At 39.4% G+C, this 19,386-nt stretch overlaps 1 protein-coding gene across 2 annotated transcripts; it reads right to left on the reverse strand.

Annotated features, from left to right (window-relative positions):
* Positions 1–1,036: 1,036 nt before the first annotated feature.
* On the reverse strand, positions 1,037–17,537 carry LOC135324754 (threonine--tRNA ligase 1, cytoplasmic). Of its 2 annotated transcripts, XM_064501630.1 has the most exons (19): positions 17,394–17,537; positions 16,814–16,894; positions 15,191–15,381; positions 14,018–14,141; positions 12,870–12,991; positions 12,524–12,641; positions 11,857–11,921; positions 11,698–11,776; positions 10,910–11,056; positions 9,835–9,933; positions 8,938–9,104; positions 8,254–8,416; positions 8,028–8,165; positions 7,175–7,252; positions 4,400–4,500; positions 4,174–4,278; positions 3,436–3,508; positions 2,559–2,673; positions 1,037–1,514 (listed from the first exon to the last, which is right to left on the reverse strand). In XM_064501630.1, the coding sequence occupies exons 1-19, from the start codon at positions 17,412–17,414 to the stop codon at positions 1,366–1,368; spliced, it is 2,136 nt and encodes a 711-aa protein (XP_064357700.1). In that variant the 5' UTR covers positions 17,415–17,537; the 3' UTR covers positions 1,037–1,365. The 2 variants fall into 2 exon arrangements, with proteins under 2 accessions (XP_064357700.1, XP_064357701.1); XM_064501631.1 differs by lacking the exon at positions 16,814–16,894 and having other exon boundaries at positions 17,394–17,500.
* Between the last annotated feature and the right edge of the window lie 1,849 nt (positions 17,538–19,386).

The following is a 19,386-nucleotide window of genomic DNA, read 5'->3' on the forward strand; positions in this document are numbered from 1 at the left end:
AGTATTATCATCACACCTGAGAAAGGTAGGTGAGAAAAGGCTAGATGAAATGCTTCTGCTCAGATGGTAAAGGAAATGCTGAGACTTGGAGGCTTTTAAAAGACATGATGGTTCAAACCTGTCCTCAGATTTGCGGGAGAACTGTGATCTTTGCTAAGGCTATAGCAATAACAACTTTCTTCCCCCCCCCGGCCTTTCTTTCCTCTTTCCAGAAGAACAGTAACCAACAGCCTTTGGAAGCTGTGCAGATCTGTTAAAAATCAATAAAAAGAAACTCTGGTTTTATTTTTTTGTCAATGCCAGGCATTTGGCATGTGCTTCTCAGCCAGTATATATGTTGGGGGGGGGGGGGGGCGGGGAGAATTGATGACATCCTTCAAATGTGAGACAGAAGAGGCTTCTAATTTGATATGTCATGCCCTGGGTTAGCAGCCTGGCACAGAGCTATCCCACTGAAATGTACTGTACCATATTAAATTTTTTAAGACAAATGTTCTTTTTCAAAGTTCCCGGTTAGTTCAGTACACCGTAGTTTTTCCTGTGACACATTAAGCCTTACTGAAAAGAGAGGTCAAAGAACAGAAACACTTTACCTGTTCCCAAGGATCCTAACTTCCTTAGCTGCTTTTTTGGCCTTATTACTCCTTCCCTCTTCTAGGCAGTCATATCCCTCTGACACAGCTACAATGAACAGAGTGAATGTATTTCTGATGCTGCCTTTGAGAAATGGTATAGTTGGGCCTTGGTTGGCAGCTCAGTGTGATGCAGTAGCCAGCCCCACTTCAGGAGTGCCATGTGGAGAGTGCCAGGTCATTCCTACAGGCACCAATTGAAGTGGGAAACTTCTGCTCATTTCCTTGCTTATGTGAAGAGGAACTGTTCAGAGTTGATACGTTTAATTGGTCTAAGACCAGCAGACAAGACTGTAAAGTATCACTTACCCTGCTAAAGGAGATACTCCAAAAGCTGCTGCTGGGCATGCTTGCTGTGTGGTTTCTTAAGCACAAGGTCTCTTGTTTAACTTTCATGAAAACCATTTGTTATCAAAATGAATTTTATTCTTAACTGTGTAGTTAGAATGTTATAGATATCCCTGATGAACATTTCCATTTTCTCTTGCAGTTGCAGAAAGGGTCATTTCACCTAGCTTCATCTGTCATTGATCAGCAGCCAAGAAATTTTACTTCATGGTTTGTGAAAAATTGGTTTTACAAAGAAATATGTTTGACTAAGAAATATCTCTGCTAAAATAAGCGAGAGGTCCAATGTGAAATATATGTCAAATCTGGTTCAGCACAAACAACTCTATGGTTAACTGAGTAAGAAAAACTAGAATCTTCTTTATGCCAGGTAGACTAGGTGGTGTTAAAATTCTTCTTCAGCTTGTTTGCAACGGGAGCGTTTCAGTTCCAGCAGCCTCTCCACAGTGTCAGCAATTGTACGCTCACCATGCACCTTGTTATCTCTAGTGCGAATATTAACTGTTCCACTTGCCTTCTCCTTTTCACCAACAACTAAAACCAACCAAGATGCAAAGAGATTAACTTAACATTTCTCAAGCATTCTTTTCATTCCCATAAAACAAAGATATATAAACAGAAATTCTAAAAAGCTTAACAACCAACACAAGTCCTTCCTTCGCCTTCCTCCCCCCATCAACTTAGATCCATAGCAGCCAACAGCCTTCTTATTTAACCACATTTTATTTAAAAGGTTTTAGTATATTATAAATAGCAACTTAGTAAAATATGAGCAAGGGGAAAAGTTAACTGAATAAGCTCAGCTTGGCTTATTTCCTATTAAAGAGAGCCACAGCGCTGAAATCAGAAATAAGTCTAGGGGTGCTCCATGGACAAAGGTTAAAAAGACAATTTGATCATAGATAACCAACAGCTATTTTTTTACTTTATAGAGACAATAAGATAACTTATTGGAAAAGCTTAGTTAGTTGTTGAAATTAAATATTAAGATAGAGACACAAAGATAGTATCTGTTTGTCACATTACTAACAAATTGTATAGTATATAGGAGGTAGCTACAGAAGTAGTCTGTATGACAAAGACAGTACTTCAAATCATATACTTGAAGGTCAGTTTCTAATTGTCCCTGCATCACCCTCTCTTGCAAGACTCTGCTCTTAGACATGCACACATAGCTCAAAAGTGCACCATAGCTGAATGCACTGAAAATATGGTGCTCTTTTGCCACACCTCAAATAGGAGAGCAAAATACTGAAAAATCACTTAATCTACCTGACAAATGAAGAGAGATTCCACACGCATATCCGTACTACTGACCAGAACAGAGCAAAATACTTTTTCTAATGCAGCAGTAATGCCTTGCACCACTCAGCAATGACCTCCTTCCACTAACAGCTGCACAAGCAAGAAATGGCCATCATGCAGACAGTGGATGCTGAGAAGGAGATTCTCAGGAGTAGTGGGCTAAAACACTGACTACCAGTCTCTGCCTTGCTCACAGAAGAAAGAGCTAGATCAAATCCTAGTCCTATTCAAGAAAGTCAGCCAACATAAAATAGCACGTGCCATATACGTTACCCAGAATGAAGTTATACTGTGCAAGCTGAGCATTTCTGATCTTCTTGTTCAGTGTGCACCCAGGATCTACATCAACATCTGCCATTAATCCAGCATCATGGAATTGCTGTCTGACCTAGAAGAAAAAGTATTTAAACTATCATTGAAAAAAGGATATAGGATTTCATGAGGATGAACTATTTATGACTTGTAGGCTTAACAAACCAGTCAAACTTGTCTAACTCCTACCAAAGACACCATTGTTAGTGCAGGCCTTGGAGATGAGCCTAGTTCAAGAATGTGAAAACACATCAGCTATCATAAGCTCATATATGCTAAATCACTAAGCAGTGCTATAAATACTTGACACATTGGGCTGAATTTGGCATGGAGAAAGGCAGCGGAATGATGGAGCTTTCTGATTAGAAGATTTTATTTTGCAGATTTTTTTTTTTTAAATGTATCATGTGCTTGAAAGAAATACAGAAGAATGTCAGCTGGATGCCAAAGATGTAAAGACCCAGCTTTATTTTTCTTATTACTCTGCAAGATGCACATGCCCATGGCAGACTGGAACCTGAAGGGTAAGAGCTTTTCCTCTGGCTGAAAAGCTAAACTTTCCAATAATAAAAGCATCACCAGGATCAGCACTTGTTGCTTGGCTACCCAAAATCTGTTTTGGGTCCTCTAAAAATCCATCTACAATTTCAGCAGTTTAATTTGTTGTCATTGTAATATACAAATGCTACAACATAATATGCAAAGACAAAGACTTATCCTATTTATTTCAAATAAATCGTATTAATCATTAATAACTGAGTGGCTCCTCTAAATACAGTATTTCTGGAAATAAAACAAAAAAAAAAAAAACCAAAAAAACAAAACTATGCTACTTCACCTTTTGAGCATATTCATCACATGTTGGTCCTACTGGTACCACCATTACCTGCTGTGGGGAGAGCCAGAGTGGCCTTCAGAAAACAAAAAACAAGTTTTACAGCTTTTAGTATTTTTCAACATGAAATAGCCTATCGATAGATGAGACTAAAATTCGCACTACAGAGCCATTAAGCCACTTGCTTAGGTTGATTTCAGAGGTGACGATATCCCTAAACTCAGGTCACAGTTTATCTCCTCCAAAACCTGAGCGTCTAAAGGAAAATCTTGGTGGGGACGAAAGTACTTATTTACCTGAAGTTTCAAGTTGTGTTCTACAACAGAAAAACTCGTAACTGAGTCGTTATTATTAACTAATCATGGAAAAATGTTTACTTTTGAGCCTCCCTAGTAGTCAGAGAGATCATCCCTCCAGCAGGTTAAGGATGTTACATACATAAATGACTCTCCAAGGTAGCCCAGCTGCAAGAACAAGATCAGAGATGCATGGCTTGCATAGCTAAGCTGTATGCTGCACCTGCAAGAGTGATATCATGTACTGGCTACCATTATCTAGGATTACTTACCATCTAGGGAATGCAGTTTAGGAGGAATTACCTTATGGTATACCTACAGCACAAATCTGTAGCAAGCAAGAAGAAGGAATCCTCTTGACTCTTGCATAGTTGGGCCAAATTTATCTTCTACTACATAAAATGTTTGCTCAAATGGGAATAATAAATCTATTTTTCAACATTACCATTTGCCTCCATAGTTTTCAGTTAGAATGGCGATCATTCTTTCCACAGACCCCAAGATGGCCCGGTGAATGATAACTGGTCTGGTCTTGTCATTACCATCATGGCTGTGAATAAAGTTTTTTTTTTTTTTTAAAGTAAGGCTGTGTCTTTTTTTTAAACTTATGCCTGTAAGTGCCAGGCAAGCTAGATTATACAGCAATTAAAAATACCAGCTACTTTACTCACCTGACAAAGGTAAGGTTAAATCTGACTGGCAGCTGGAAATCTAGCTGGATTGTAGCACACTGGTGGTAGCGACCAATGGCATCTTTAATCTGAATGTCAATCTTAAAAACAAAAGAGAGAAACTTTTACTAGAGTTTAAGATACAACCATTTTCCTCTGAAAGCAAATGCATTTTAAGACAGAAGCTTTCACTCAGAGTAATACAGAGGAACTATATATGATTTTAGACAACATAGTTTCATTTTGGCCTACTTTAGGATTTAAATGATTTGCAGAATCTAATGCAGATACCCATCAGAATGAAAAACGAGGTAAGCAAGTAGAGTGGCATTACTTCAGAGAAAACCACATTTAATATATCACACTGCGAGTTTCAGTCTGCTTTGCTCTTCTTGAGACCTGGGACTTTCATGGGCCTTTTTACTAAGTAAATTCAGCAGCATATCAAGGGAAGAGTGCATGTGCATTGGATCAGAACTGAATGCTTCTCACTGAAAATAAGACATCTTCAACCTGAAACTGGAAAACTTGTTTATTATGCAATATTGGAATATTTGGTAGCTCATATTATAAATTGAGGGCACAGGCACAGGGATGAGAATCCTTGTGTTAGATAATTTCCTTTCTAATAGACAGAATGCGTGTCACTAATTAATACAATGCCTATGTGACTATTTACAATCAATCAAGCCTATTCCCCCTGTTGCATCTTATAAGCTTTAATCCTGAGCACACCTGTGATAAAAAGTTACACGAGTAGACAGCTAGCCAACAGTAGATTTATAGTATCTGGACCTTACTTACTTAGCAAAGTGCTCTTTTAGTCACCATTTTACCAATATGGCTATATGTTGGGGCTGTGGTCTTTATTTTAGTTTATATATCAAATAAACAGATCAGTGTTTTATTCACTGAAATGCTAAATGTCTTTCAAAAGTAATTGGGCTAAATATGAACTGTTAAAAAAATTCATTTAGATGCTGGAGTTTATCATAGGTCAGTTATTCATCAGAAAAGCTTCTATCGAAATAAACAAACTATTTACAACCTTCTGTTAATTTCAAATCATTCAGGTACAGAGTAGAAAAAAAAAACAGTTAGTTTAAAGGTACCCTAGACATGGAACTTCACTTAACATGTAATTTAACCAGTTTCCACTAAAATCAGTGCAACAGGCTACACATTTGCTCACTTCACTTTAGCTGGAGTGTACTAGAACGAAGTATAAGGTAAGTGTTCCTGCAGATATTTGGCTCCTTTCAGATCAACTGAGGAAATTACTAAATCCTGTTTGCATTTCACATTGTGAATGATTAGCTGCTATAATACATTCCACGTACAACCTATAAAATTAAATTGATTCGATTAACATACAAAGAAAGACAGAAATCAGAATCAGTTTACTAAATGAATTAATGTAGACATAAATGTAGGCTAGGTTTATTAAAGAAAGTTTTACAAGTAATTTTGTAAGGCTCTGTGTCCTCATGTTCAGAGATGCAAGTAAATTTCTAGAGAGCCCTACTTGATCTGTGCAGACTGAGGAGACACCTTATAAAAATTAAAATAATTAAAAAAAATTTGCATCGATTTTGTAATACCAAAACCCAGTAGCAACTCAACTTAGCTACAAAACTGTGCTAGTAAAAGGAATTTTTCAGAAATTTGTTAAAAAAAAAAGTAAAGTTTATTTTTTTCTTATTGCTTGTTTTATATAGTAACATAGTGTTAGGATTTCTCATTGCTTGTTTTATATAGCAATATAGACATTTATATATGTTATGATTCACTGATCACTGGAAAAAGTATTTCTAATGTAGCTATTGCTCTGGTAATACAGATCTGACAGTGCCACCTTCTGTTCATGTCTCTCACTAAATTATTTGGCTGCTGCTTAAACAGAGCTGATTAGTTTGTACATATAAATTGGGTTTAATTAATGGAAAGAATGTTAAAGGTATGTGGAAACAGGATCACAGAATATTTTTCTCTCTCCCCTGAAAGTAAAAGCTTATGTAGCTGGTAAAACACATGATTTCAGACAGCATCTTGAGACAGGCAACTAAAAAAATCCTCCCTTCTTAATCCCAGCCTTTAACAATCTCAACATGTACCAACTTGTAAGTTTAGGAATCAGTTTTGTCCTGTATCCTCCACCCAAAAGTAAACAGCACCAATGCTTTGATGACGTGTGTACTGACACTGAGAAGTCAGTTATAATGTTGCATTGCAAAGGAATGGGAAGGATAAGTGAAAGGAGGAAGTTGTCTTTACTCCAAATCAAGAATAAAAAACAAGAGCATCACCATATTATTTACCCCCCCTCTTTTTCTCACAATAATATATGAAAAGTATTATTTGTGTATTAACAGCATTTTGTGTCCATTTGTACTGGTTTAATTAACAAAGCAAGACATTTACTAGATGAAGCCTTTGTCTTGCTCAGGTACCTACTTGAAGACATCTGGCAAACAATCTGCACAGACAGATGCCTAACACTTGTCTTTCTGGGAAATTCATACAAGACTTTATAGAGACTAAAACTAATGAAACAACCAAGCTACATGCAAGGCCTGAGGACTGGTTTTGGGTTTTTTTTTTTTTTTTTCTTCTGCCCATCCACTATACTGTGGAAAACTGCACTTGCACACTATCTCTATTGTCAAGATTAGAGTAGCAACAATGGAAAACAAGGGACTGTATAGCTTTTTTTCTACCTCAACCAAACAGAATTAAAAGCTAAACCTACATAGAGGATGACTGTAACATACTAACCTTAGGTCCATAAAAAGCTCCATCACCAGGGTTTAATTCCCACTTCTCACCGAATTCATTGAGGCTGTTTTCAAGTTGCTGGAGATAAAGGACACATACACTCAGCATTTTTCCCCATCATTTTCATTTACTGTGTTTCCATGTTACAGCATCAGGTCAGCCTGCTGCTGGAGACATCTAAAACTACCAAACTCTCAATGCTTCTCAGTTACTGCTGCAACTTCTTTATACATTCTTACCAATTCATTTATTTTTTGGAAAGGGGAAGTTGTCAGGGAGCCCAAACTAAAATAAAAATGAATTTAATCCAAATTTAAAAACCAAGCAAACAAACACATACATTTTGGAAGAGGCCAGTCAAGCAGTGCTGGCTCTAATGTAAGAACTTTTTATGCTAGATTAAAAGTTTGTACATAATATTGAGAGGTAATCCACCCTGGCACACCTAATGTCCATTCCTGCCCCATCTTCTCCCCATCAGTGCAGCTGTAAGGACTAACCCCTCTCCCTCTAATCATGAAAGCAACCTGGCTTTTGGCAGGTGGCTCTAAGACTAATTACAGTGGCTGGCAGGATTCGTTTTCTTTCTCCTCTTAGTGTATTTTCTGGCCAATTAAAGAAAAAGAGAGGTAGTTTGTTTCTGACATGCAGACTGTACTGAGGGTATAATCTCCATACAGAAGAACAGCATACACTAAAAGCCATTTCTAGCAGCCAGACAGAATTAAAGAGTTATTGAGTCATATTTCTCATGCCCAGCTGTCACTCTTCCTCCCAGAAGACAATTTGTTCTTTCAGGTGTTCCAACTGCAGCCTAGTTTTCATATGAAAAGTCATTAAAGTTAGTGTTTACCTTCTCAGCTTGATTCCATACTTCAATATCTCCAAGATACTTTTCAGGACGAGTGGAGAGATTCAGTTTGAAGGAAAAGCCAAAAACATCATACACAGCACGCAAGAACTGTAGACAACTCTTTATCTCCTCTTCAATCTTTATGAGAAGGGAAATAAAGTGTCAACTATGGGAAACTGAGTTACTTGGATTTTAATACACAATTTCATTTAACTGCAGCCCATACCTGCTCCATAGCACAGAATATGTGAGCATCGTCCTGCTGGAACCGGCGTACTCGAGTGAGTCCTGTAAGAGCTCCTGACAGTTCATTACGATGCAGAACACCAAAATCAGCCAATCGTAATGGCAGTTCACGCCAGGATCTCGGACGATGATCAAACATAAGGCTGAAGGAAAAGTTTATTAATTGAAACTCATCCAGAATCAAAGTTCTGCAAGGAGCAGCCAGGACCTAAGCAGATGTCTATAACTCCAGTCGTGAGATCTGAATGCAGTGAGCGCTCATATCTATTTCTTTTTTTCAGAAAAACAAATTCAGATACTGGTTTTAGCCGATAGGCTTCCCCTGCACACACAGAGGGTACAATAGCTCCTAAAACTGAACACGAAGACCTGGATGGCTAAATTGCCATAAAAGTATCCACAGGTATCCATTTTGGATATTCAGATTTTGTAGTACCAAGATAAGCTGTTAGTTCTGAAAATACAGCCATTGTAACAATGGAATAATGGCATTCCTTGGTGTCTCAAACAGAGAGCTCATACATTCATAATTACATTGCTCCTGACAGCATGTCAAATTAGGGGTGCCTGAAGTTAGTTATCTTTACAATTAAGCAGGGAAAACAAACTGAGCATTTTTTGAAGCAGCAGCATTTTTGATAAACTGGATTTGCTATGTATTTACCAGTGTCCTGGACAGTTCATAGGCTTCAGAGCAAATATTTCTTTCTCCACTTCGAAGGAAAACATGTTGTCACTGTAATGCTGCCAGTGCCCCGATGTCATCCATAATTTGCTGTTGAAAATATTTGGAGTGACAACCTCCTGGAATCCACGTTTTCGATACTCACTCTATAACAACAGACCCAGTACATAAAATAATTTATAAAACAAACAAATACATCTGAAATATGCAAATGCTGCCCTCCAAAAGTCTGTGACTCACTAAAAATAAAAACAAACAAAAAAACCCCCAAGAAAATCTGACCTTTCTATTCCCTTTTATCCGTAAGGCAGTAATGATTCAAGCAGGACATGCCATGCTACCTCCATTCCACCCTCCCCCCAAACTTTTCATCTGTGCTAAGCAAGAAGAACAAGTTTCTTCCTTGCAAGCAAAGAAGCAGTCTCTAATTATTCAGTGACACTTGATATTACCCTGCAGCCCAAATATATGACAATAAGACCCAGAGATTTAAAATATTACAACAGGAAGGTCAGGATATTTTTCTTACACGTCATTTTATAACAGATAGCTCCAAAAGGCCAAATAAACCAAATAAATATGCAGCAGTGGAACAGCTGTAGTACAAGCTCAACTGTACTATTAGACCTCAAAGAATCCATAATACAGAGAATCATTATACAGCTTTAAATGCAGATAAAGCTCTGATAAAAAAACTTAACTTAGCAGAGATCTTGACGTGACCATATCAAAGAAGTTACTTTAGTTCATTGCTTACAAAATTAGTAGATTTTAAAACAGCACTTCGCTTCAAGTCAATCCCATTTATACTGTTACATATTCTTCTAAAATTGAGAAATTTCTTCTGTAAGAAGATTTCCAAAAGACATTACTTACCCGGATGAATTCAATTAATGCGTTATAAATGTAAGCTCCTTTTGGCAAGAAAAAACAGCTACCAGGGCTGAGCTCATGAAAGAAAAACAGTTCTTGGTCCTGCAGAAAAACAGTATTTGAAAAAAAATTATCTGTACAGCCAGTACTTTCACTGACATTCATAGATGAGTTACTACTGACTGGGCATCACTACTCAAAGTTAAAAAAAATGCAAAAGTAAAAAAACAATAGACAGATACTTTTCCATTGGTATTTATATCTCCTATTAGTATTGACTGTTGAAGGAGATTGTCCTGTTTCCTATTTCTTTACTGATGCTTCATATTTTCTGTTATTCCTGTGTATATGCGTAACTACTAATTGTGCCTCCAAAATTCATTCGGTCTGTTAACAAGTAATAGTTAGTTCTGCTGCTGCAGCACACTAGTAGTTTGCACATGTATTAGAAGTTTGAACTGTATTCAGCTAATTTTGTGACAAACTGGGCACATGCTTCAGGACAGCACATAGTGAAATTCTGCTGTATGTTTTCCTGATGCCCAAGCAGCAGACTTTGCACCAGTGTGTCCAGGACTATCAATTATTTGACAGGGGTTTCCATCTCAAAACCCCCAACAAAATAAGCAGAAAGTATTGGAAGAGAAAAAGCTAGCAAGAACACTGCCAGCACAAAATGCACATCAGGACTAAGAAAGAAGAAAAATGTAGAAATGTATTATTGATTCTACTGTCACACAGAAGAAAGAACTGTGAGTGAACAGGCTGCAGCAGCTTGTATAGGAATGAACTCTTCCTGCAGACTGAAGTGTTTGTATTTTATGTTTAATCTGTGGAATAAGGATACCATAGTGTTTTAAACAGCAAAATCTCTAAATAGGAGTTCTGTTTGCTTTAGAACTTTTGATGCTCACTTGTTAGAGAAAAGTGCCTGGCTTTGCAAAACTACTGAAAACACAAATATGTCCATCTTGGTTGTCTTTGAGATGCAAGTATATGCAGTCTTTAAGATGCTTCTAGTTACGAGGTTACGTCCACATGGTATTTGTGAAATACATTACCAAAAAAGCTGTCTCACCCGCCCAATCTTTCTGTGATCTCTGTTTTTAGCCTCCTCCTGGAATTTCTCCCATTCCTTCAGCATTTTTGCATCTGGGAATGAAATTCCATAGATCCGCTGAAGGGATTCCATATCAGCCTTGCCTTCCCAATAGGTAGAGGAATTCTGCATGCAAAAATTAAATGATATAGTAAGGACAAGGAAGAGACTCCATATTTTACTATTACTGCCTCCTGTTAAAAGGCATGAAATTATTAACAATCACTATATTTAGGGTAGCACACCATGGCACAAAGAGAGCCTTAATTTCAAATTCGAAACACTGATGAAAACTAAATGTATGCCAAAACTTTAAAAAGAACCAAATTGTCTATAGGGAAAAATGCACAAAGGACAGGTGAACAGGTTCTATAAGAAGGGTTTTGAGCTCTCCTTTGTCTTTTTTTAAATCCCACTTGCTCTCTCTGTAGCCGTCTTCTTCCAACTGTTCTCATTCTCACTCAACTATAACCATCAGATGACCAAAAATTAAGAGCTCCGATTGATACAGTTCAGCCAGGCCCTTTTGTAGGCCCTGCTCACTTTCCTATCCACTGCTGGCAGTACAAGCTCTGGCCACCTAATTGGGCTTCATACCATTTAAGATAATTTTCATAGCACACAACCCTCTCTCAATTGGTTAAACTGAGTTTATGGCCACATTATCCACTTTGCATTATGCTCCTGGATATCCCATGAATGTACTGCCCCAAGACAGCAACATGTTTTCAGTGAACACATCTGTCTCATGCAGTTTCAGCACCTACCTTATGAATTTTTATGGCTTTTATCTTGCCAGTGTGTCTGACATGAGGTCCCCTGCACAAATCTATCAAAGGACCACACCTAAGAAAAGGAATCATTAATTTAGTATATTTCATCCTAGGAAGTTATATCCAGTAGTATTATTATGCATGCATTGTTACCTGTACACTGTTGTAGTTGGCGTATTGACCTTCTCATTCAGAATCCGACACTTGAATTTGTTATACTAAAAAGAAAAACAGCGCACACATTTGTTAACTACTTATTACATGAGATTTGAACAGCAGTTTAAAGTATTTGCAAATCTGATGCTCTGTTTCATCAAAAGAGGATTATACAAACAGGAGAGAGGGAAAGGGACGGGAGAGAGAGGGAGAGGAAGATGCTCCAGTCATGTAGTGAGGCAGGTTGCCCAGAGAGCAGGTTGTGCAGTCCCCCCCCATCCTTAGAGGTTTTCAAGACCTGACTGGACAAAAGCCTGAGAAACCTGGTCCAATTTTAGTGTTGGCCCTGCTTTGGGCAAGAGGTTGGACTGGAGACCTCCTAAGACCCTCTTTAACCTGAAGGATGCTATGATACTCCTGAGAGAGACTCCTAGAAATCCTGTAGGTGCAGAAAGTCTAATCCGCATTGCTAAAAAACTAAAAATTACACCTTTGCTCATTTTTTTACTGTTAATATCACAAATGAGCTCATAAGAACACATCTTTAAAAGTGTAAATTAATTTGACATTCCTTCCTCTATTGCTAATAGAACTTGCAGCTAAAGCTACATATACTTAAAGTGTAACTGTGTGATGCTAGAAACAACCTTCTGAAACAGCCTACCTTAAACATTTCGAGCAGTGTTTCCTTCTTAACTTCCAGTCTTTCAAAGGCTTGTTTTTCCTTCATAATCTTTTTGCATAACGTTTCCAAAGCAGAAAAGTCATTACTTGATACACCCCTAAAATAAACACACATGAAAAAGTGAATCATTCTTGCTTTCACTTGCAATTTCTGACCTGGTACTGCCTTTGCAATGCACTAACTTGTGGACAGGACATACTTCAAAGAACAACGCAATTCGTATCTGTGATAGTACTGATGACTTTGTCCCAGGAGTAAGCAGGTAACAGAAATTTTGCTGTGCCTGCAGTCCCCCTACTCCTAGAAAAAAAAATAAAATACCTACCCATCCTCAAGAAACATGTCGTAATAAAATCCATTTTCTATCGGTGGGCCATAGCACAAACACCCACCATAGATTCGCTCCATAGCTTCACCCATTATGTGGGCGCTTGAGTGCCAGTATACCTAACAGAAGTCACAAAAGAGGGGTCAGTCTGAACACACACAATGCATTTCATATTTAAAATGCTTTCTAAAAGCTTGCTTTTACGTATGCATGATGCAGATCCCATATTAAAGCAGTCTGCAGAACAAAAGTGATCTGCTCAGCAACCTCCCCATCCAAAGCATTGATATTTCTGAAAAATAACACTGCAACATTATTTACAGCCTAGTAGTGAATTAAAATTATTTTCAACTACTGTTCAACTACTGTTGAAATAGTTCAATTATTGTCAAGAATTTGGGAAACTAATTCACCAACTGTTTTTGTGAACTTCAATCAACCAGCTCTGCTGACGTACAGCCTGAAGACCATAAAGTGTACTTACAACATAAGGCTGTGGTCCTACAAGTATTTTATGCATGGAAAATCTTGCACTGATGTAGAACAGTTCATAAACTTAAAAATTACACTTCATCTTGTAGTGCGCCTTAGGTTTTGACAAATTAAAACCAAATCTAGGACCTCACTCTGCTTTTATTTGCACATATCAGAAAATATAAATCTCGGAAAATGTAAATGTAAATGTAGCTTTTTAAAGACTACATTTAAAAACTTACTGGATATCCACATTTATCTGAGTGGTAGCCAAAATCAAGTATGTACTTTTGTACATACAAAGTACAAGTACAGCTTACTCAGTACTCTTATGTTTGTACATACTCTGTACTTTTGTACTCAGTATTGCTTTTGCAGCCAGTGCTAAAGAGGTTGGTTCAAAAAAAACCTACCTTACATTAACATGAAGGCTGCAAACATAAAATCTTAATGAGAACAGATTTGACGTAATCTACAGCAACTGCTAGCAGAGACTTGGCTCTGAATACGTAGCAGAATGTATGTTATCTCCAGCATCACACCTCCTTCCTAAGAAACTAATATAAAATGCAGATATACCTACATGGCAAACCCGTTCTCTCCTTTCCATCTTTTAAACACATTAAAAATGCAAATCCAAGGACAAACAAGTTTTAAAAGAAGATACTCACTGCTTGAGCTTCTTCATCTTCAAACTTGAGCAGCTCCAGCGTACAATCTTCCTCTAAAGGACGGTCTAGATCCCAAACCACTTTGTTCACTTTAGCAATAACAGTGTTGTCAGCTAAGCCCTGGCTACAAAATAAATACATAGCACATAAGCTTTAGAAATCAGCAAGTAAAAGTTGCCCAACTTGGCCCTCTATGTTGAGTAGGATTTCCAGGAGTGCTCAGAGTGGGTATAATTCCATAAAAAATTTCTAAATAAAAAAGCAGTTTAGCCAGTCCTGAACATTTATGAAAATCATACTCACATCTCCAAGAGATGTAGGAAAAAAACTGCATCGTGTCCTGGATGTCTTTTAACATATTTGACTTAGAAGCAGCTATCTCGAAGTACTGACCTGACCTCAAAATCCTACTGCAATAAAAAACAGATCTCACATATCAAAGAGATAGATCTCAAATATCAAAAATACAGGTATCAAAATACCATTTATAGATAATGCATTACCTTAACACCTTCATTTCCACTAGTCAAAAAACCCTTTCCTTGATCCCAAATCACAAAAGCAAAGAAGCATCCAATGACAAGGCACCTAAGCATCACAAAAACGGCATTTCATCCCTAAGGATCACCCATCTTTCATAATTTTAACTCTTAAGGTGACCAGTGTGCATTGATCAAACCCTCCCCAGAGAAAGTTTGAGTCATCCAGAGAGAGGCCAAGCTTTTTGATAGGAATCTCGCACATAAGTAAAAATGCAGTTAAGTGAAAGTTATTCATACTGTTAACACTCTCTGAAATCCACTGAAACTCACCCATCAGTCCTCCCCAAGTCCAGCAAACTAGCATGTGCTAACATTCAATCTGACAGAGTAGATCTGTTAGCAAATTAGTTCTTAAGGCAACTGCAGTACTCACTGAGAACGATATGCAAGTTATGTGTCTAAAGGATCCCACCTACAGCCTGTATTTAATTTTAGAAATTGTATCTTCATAAGGCAAAACATTAGACTTCAAAGTTAGAAAGCTAATGGTTACTTCCAGTTTATTATAGAAAATCCCTTCAAGAAAATTGAGATAAATGATTAAGATCCTAACATTAATGATAACAGCCACAATCTGCAGATAATAGGTCTATCTGAAAATTACTGAGTAAATCACAGAATAGAATGATACCTAATTCCACAAGCAATTTGGTAAGGAGTAGTCTTCCAGGACTCAGCATCAACCTGCTTGCCATCAGGCAATGTAACTTTGATGGGTTTACTGTCATTCGCAGCTCTTTCTGCAAGGAGTGCATCATGTTCAGCTTTTAGTTTATTATACATCTCTAAACGCTCATTGATAAATGCAGGCCACGGGTTCAACTATATACAAAGAATAAACAGAAAGAAGAATTCAACAGATTATTGGAGTAATCTAGTATCACATTATGTCAAGAACGCAAATAGAATGGATACATTTTCACAGGAACTAAGTGATTTAGGAATCTCAGTCCTTTCAACTTTAGAAGTTGTATGCAATAACCTTTTCAAAAAGGGATCATGGGTGCTGCTGATTTTCTTATAAAGAGAAGGAAAATGGGAACACTTTAAGCAATGCAATGAAAATTTAAGGAGAAGGACCATTCCAGGGGCAATTCAAGATAATGGAAAAAGGGCAATCTGTCACTTTATCACAGTATTGAAAACACTTTTGCAATTACAAATCAAAAAGTTTCTTTATGTATTTCCACATATTTCACTGATGCTTGGAATATAGCATCAAATTATTAAAATTAGTTTGTACTATACATGCCAGCTAATCAGCATTTACATAGACTAACCTATCTCCCCTTTCACATTTTCATCTGTCACTTTGTCTCTTTTATTTTTTAGTCTTTACTCCTTCAATCTCTCTCAGGTAGTGAGGCAATTTAAATTATATATCTAAAAAGCAACAGTCACCATTACACTTTAATTATATATTAATGTTATAAAAATTTAGCTTAGTGAAAATTACTCCTTTCAAGTGCACCACCATACACCTGATTAATAAACTATGCAGAATTCTAGCAAGGGCAAAATCAATTTGAAAAGATCAAAGTTCAAGATAAAAAAATATATGTGTGTGTGTGTGTGTGTGTGTGTGTGTGTATATGTGTAAATATATGTGTATATATATACATATATATATACATATACATACATATATATATATATATATATACACATACACACACACACACACACACACACACACATATATATATATATATATATCTCCTGGGTCAGAAAACTTAGGGAACATCTCCACCCTGAGCCACGTGGACAGAAACCAGCTCCAGTCTACATGTCATATAGTGAAGTTAGGGCTATCAGCCTGGGCACAACCAGGGTTATATAGCTATGTGGATGGCTTGGGATCAGCACTGGCTAGCATCTGGCCATCTCAGTGCCCAGTCAAAAGGATCTGTTTACTCATACCCACCACATAGATTAAGACAGAGCATCTTACACAGGCCTTCATCACCCCAAGGAACTGTGCCCTATTTCCTGGTGCAAATGGGAGGCACAGTAAATAGCAAGTAGGAAATCTGAACCGCTCTTCCAGTATACGGATATAACTCACTGTCAAGAGCAACAAAGTCACTTCAGCACAAACTTTACTAAAATCAGAAATAACAGGAAAATCAATGGAATAACCATAATACTAGATAAAATACTCCAGAGGGATGAACTGCAGCAGTACCATCAGTACACAATGCAACAGCCAAGAGACTACCTCTTTTAATGCCATGTGAACCCAAGGGAAGCTCACCTCTGTGCGTGCTTCATCGCCCGCCCCTTCTTTAATTTTCTTCTTTCCACAGTCTGCCTTTTTTCCCTCCTCAGCATTTACCTACGAGGGCAAACACCCATTTCCTCATTTTCCAGAAGTCACTCAGACGTGCTCACGCTTCCACCCGTCCCACCCCACCACACAGGGAAAAGGAGACCTGATCGCCGCGGCCCAGGACCCAGCCACGGGAAACTCCTCACCTTTTTTAGCTTAGGTTAAAAACACACCGCCTTCCTACCACCGCTTCCCCGGGGCCAGCTGCGGAAAACCCCGGTGACTCGCTGAGAAGGAGCGGGCAGAGGCCTGCGGCTGCCCCCGGCCCCTCCCTCCCGCCCGGCACCGGCACCGGCACCGGCCGCCCCAACGGCCGCCGCCTCCGGGGGCCGCGGCCCCCACTGGCCCGGCGCGGAGAGAAGGGGACTCCCCGCCTCAGGGCACCCCCGCCCCGGGACGCGGTGAGGGGCCCCGCGCTGTGGAGAGAGTCCGAGACCCCGGCGCAGCCGGCCGAGCCGCGCCCCCCCTCCGAGGTGAAGCCGGCCGCAGCGCGGCCATGACCCACCTGGTTGCCAGCACCCGCCATTGCGCCCGCCGAGCTGCCCCGTCACCGAGGGGAGGGACGGGCGGCGCCGCGACGCAGCCCCGCGCAGGCGCCCTCCGCCCGCGGCAGCTGATGCAACGAGGGGCGGGTGGGGCCGGGCCTCCCGCGGCCGTGTGGGGGCCGCTGGGGAGGGCCCGGCGTCCCCGCTGCCGCCCGGCCGGGCGGTCAGGGCGCCCCTGCGGCCGCGGGGCGGCGGCTGAAGATGGTGGAGGCCCCGCGATGGCGCCGCTGCCCCGGTCCGGCTGCCCCTGCCCGCCCCGGCTCTGCGGGGAGGCGGAGTACCGGCAGCCGCCCCCGGCCCGGCGGGCTGCAGCGCCGGGGAGCTCTGGGGACGCCTCCCCCCGACATAAAATCCCGCTACGGACTTGTGGCCAGGCTGCGGGACTTTCCGGGAGGAGAGCGCGGACGTTGCCCTGTTTGATGCAATTTTTGTCCTGTGGAAAGAAAGCCTTCCTAGCTGCTATCCCCCCGAGGCAAGGATTCAATCAATAATGAATCAACTAACTGCAGTATTCCTTGCAAAGGAGACATGAAGTCAGATTGACAAAGGTCTGATTTCCCAGCAGGAAAAAAAAAATGGAAGAGATTTTTGGGAAGTCGATGTCGTAACTTGGGCAGGACGTTGCTGACTGGAGGATCAGACTTTGGCTGTGGACATCTAGGCTGCTTTGCTTAGCCCTGTCCTGAGGGGAGATGGGGTGGGAGAGTCCTGGTATCCCTAAGGAAAGGCTACAACATTCAGCCACAGCTTTCTGCTGTTGTAACCTTCCCTCCCCTCTCTCCCTGGTGCTGTTTTTATGGAAAAATAAATAATATTTCAATTTAGGAAAATTACTTTATTTTTTTCCGGTATGTTTTCATGGTGGTCATGGGCTCCCCGAGGGAAGGCTGTTGCAAGGCTTTAGGTGTGCTCGGTAACCTCATTCAGTAGCCAAGTGGCCTAGCTTAAGAAAGGTGTTTATTACAAAATTTCACATTTGAAAGAAATAGAGGCATAAAGTCCTGGCTTGGAAGGGGCCTTTGAGGAGTCTAAATCAGAGGTCAGGAGCGCAGCTTGGTTTGGACCTCTGCCATTTGCAGAGTGCGTGACATCACTCGTGCCTTGCATGCAAAGTCTCCTTTAATAGCTGCTTTCTGTTCATCTGCAACAAAAACGTACGATTTTGCAGTGTTTCATTCAGTCAAAATAATTCTTAGATGAACATCAGAGCACCTCAGACTCTACAGACTTAAATGCTGCAAGACAAAATTTAGGAAAGATACACAATGTAATACAGCTTTCTAATATTGGTTACGTAGAGGTGAAAGGTAGTTAAGAGAACATTACCACCTCATTTGGCCACAAAAACTGGAAGATTAAAAATTAATGCAAATATTTCTATATTTTAAAAATACTAAAATGGGAAGGTGTAGTAAATATGGATTTAAATACTTTTATACAGAATAGACTTGAAGAATTTATTTGTTGTCTAAAAACAAAATATAAGTAGCATAAAGATTGAAAAATACCCTTCTTAAGCAGCTACATTTAATAGTGTACGATGTTGTTTAGTAGCACAGTGTTTAGTAATACAAAGGATATTTGCTTTTAAATACGATTTGATAGATTAGCAATATCAGAGTATCTTTTCAGTGTGAAGGAATTACAACTGGCTAAGAGACAGCACACTGCAAAACTTACAGATAAATTGTCTTGCCCAAAAATGAACAAAAAACTTTACTAATACTGTTAAAGAGAAGACAAAAGATGATTCAATATTTCAAAAGCAATTAGAAGTGTAGCAAAACTGTCTGTTTTGCCGGAAGATGGCAGCAACGATACATACTGTGTTGGTGAAAAAATAATTCCACGGGATGTCCTGTTCACAACTCTCCGATTCAGACTATGGGATTTATGGCATCATCTTGTGTCTGGGCTGTGAGTTGGAGATTCAGATCTCTTGGATTCCGTTTA

This window comes from Dromaius novaehollandiae, chromosome Z, assembly GCF_036370855.1.
Source record: "Dromaius novaehollandiae isolate bDroNov1 chromosome Z, bDroNov1.hap1, whole genome shotgun sequence".
In the NCBI taxonomy this organism is placed as follows: Eukaryota; Metazoa; Chordata; class Aves; order Casuariiformes; family Dromaiidae; genus Dromaius; species Dromaius novaehollandiae.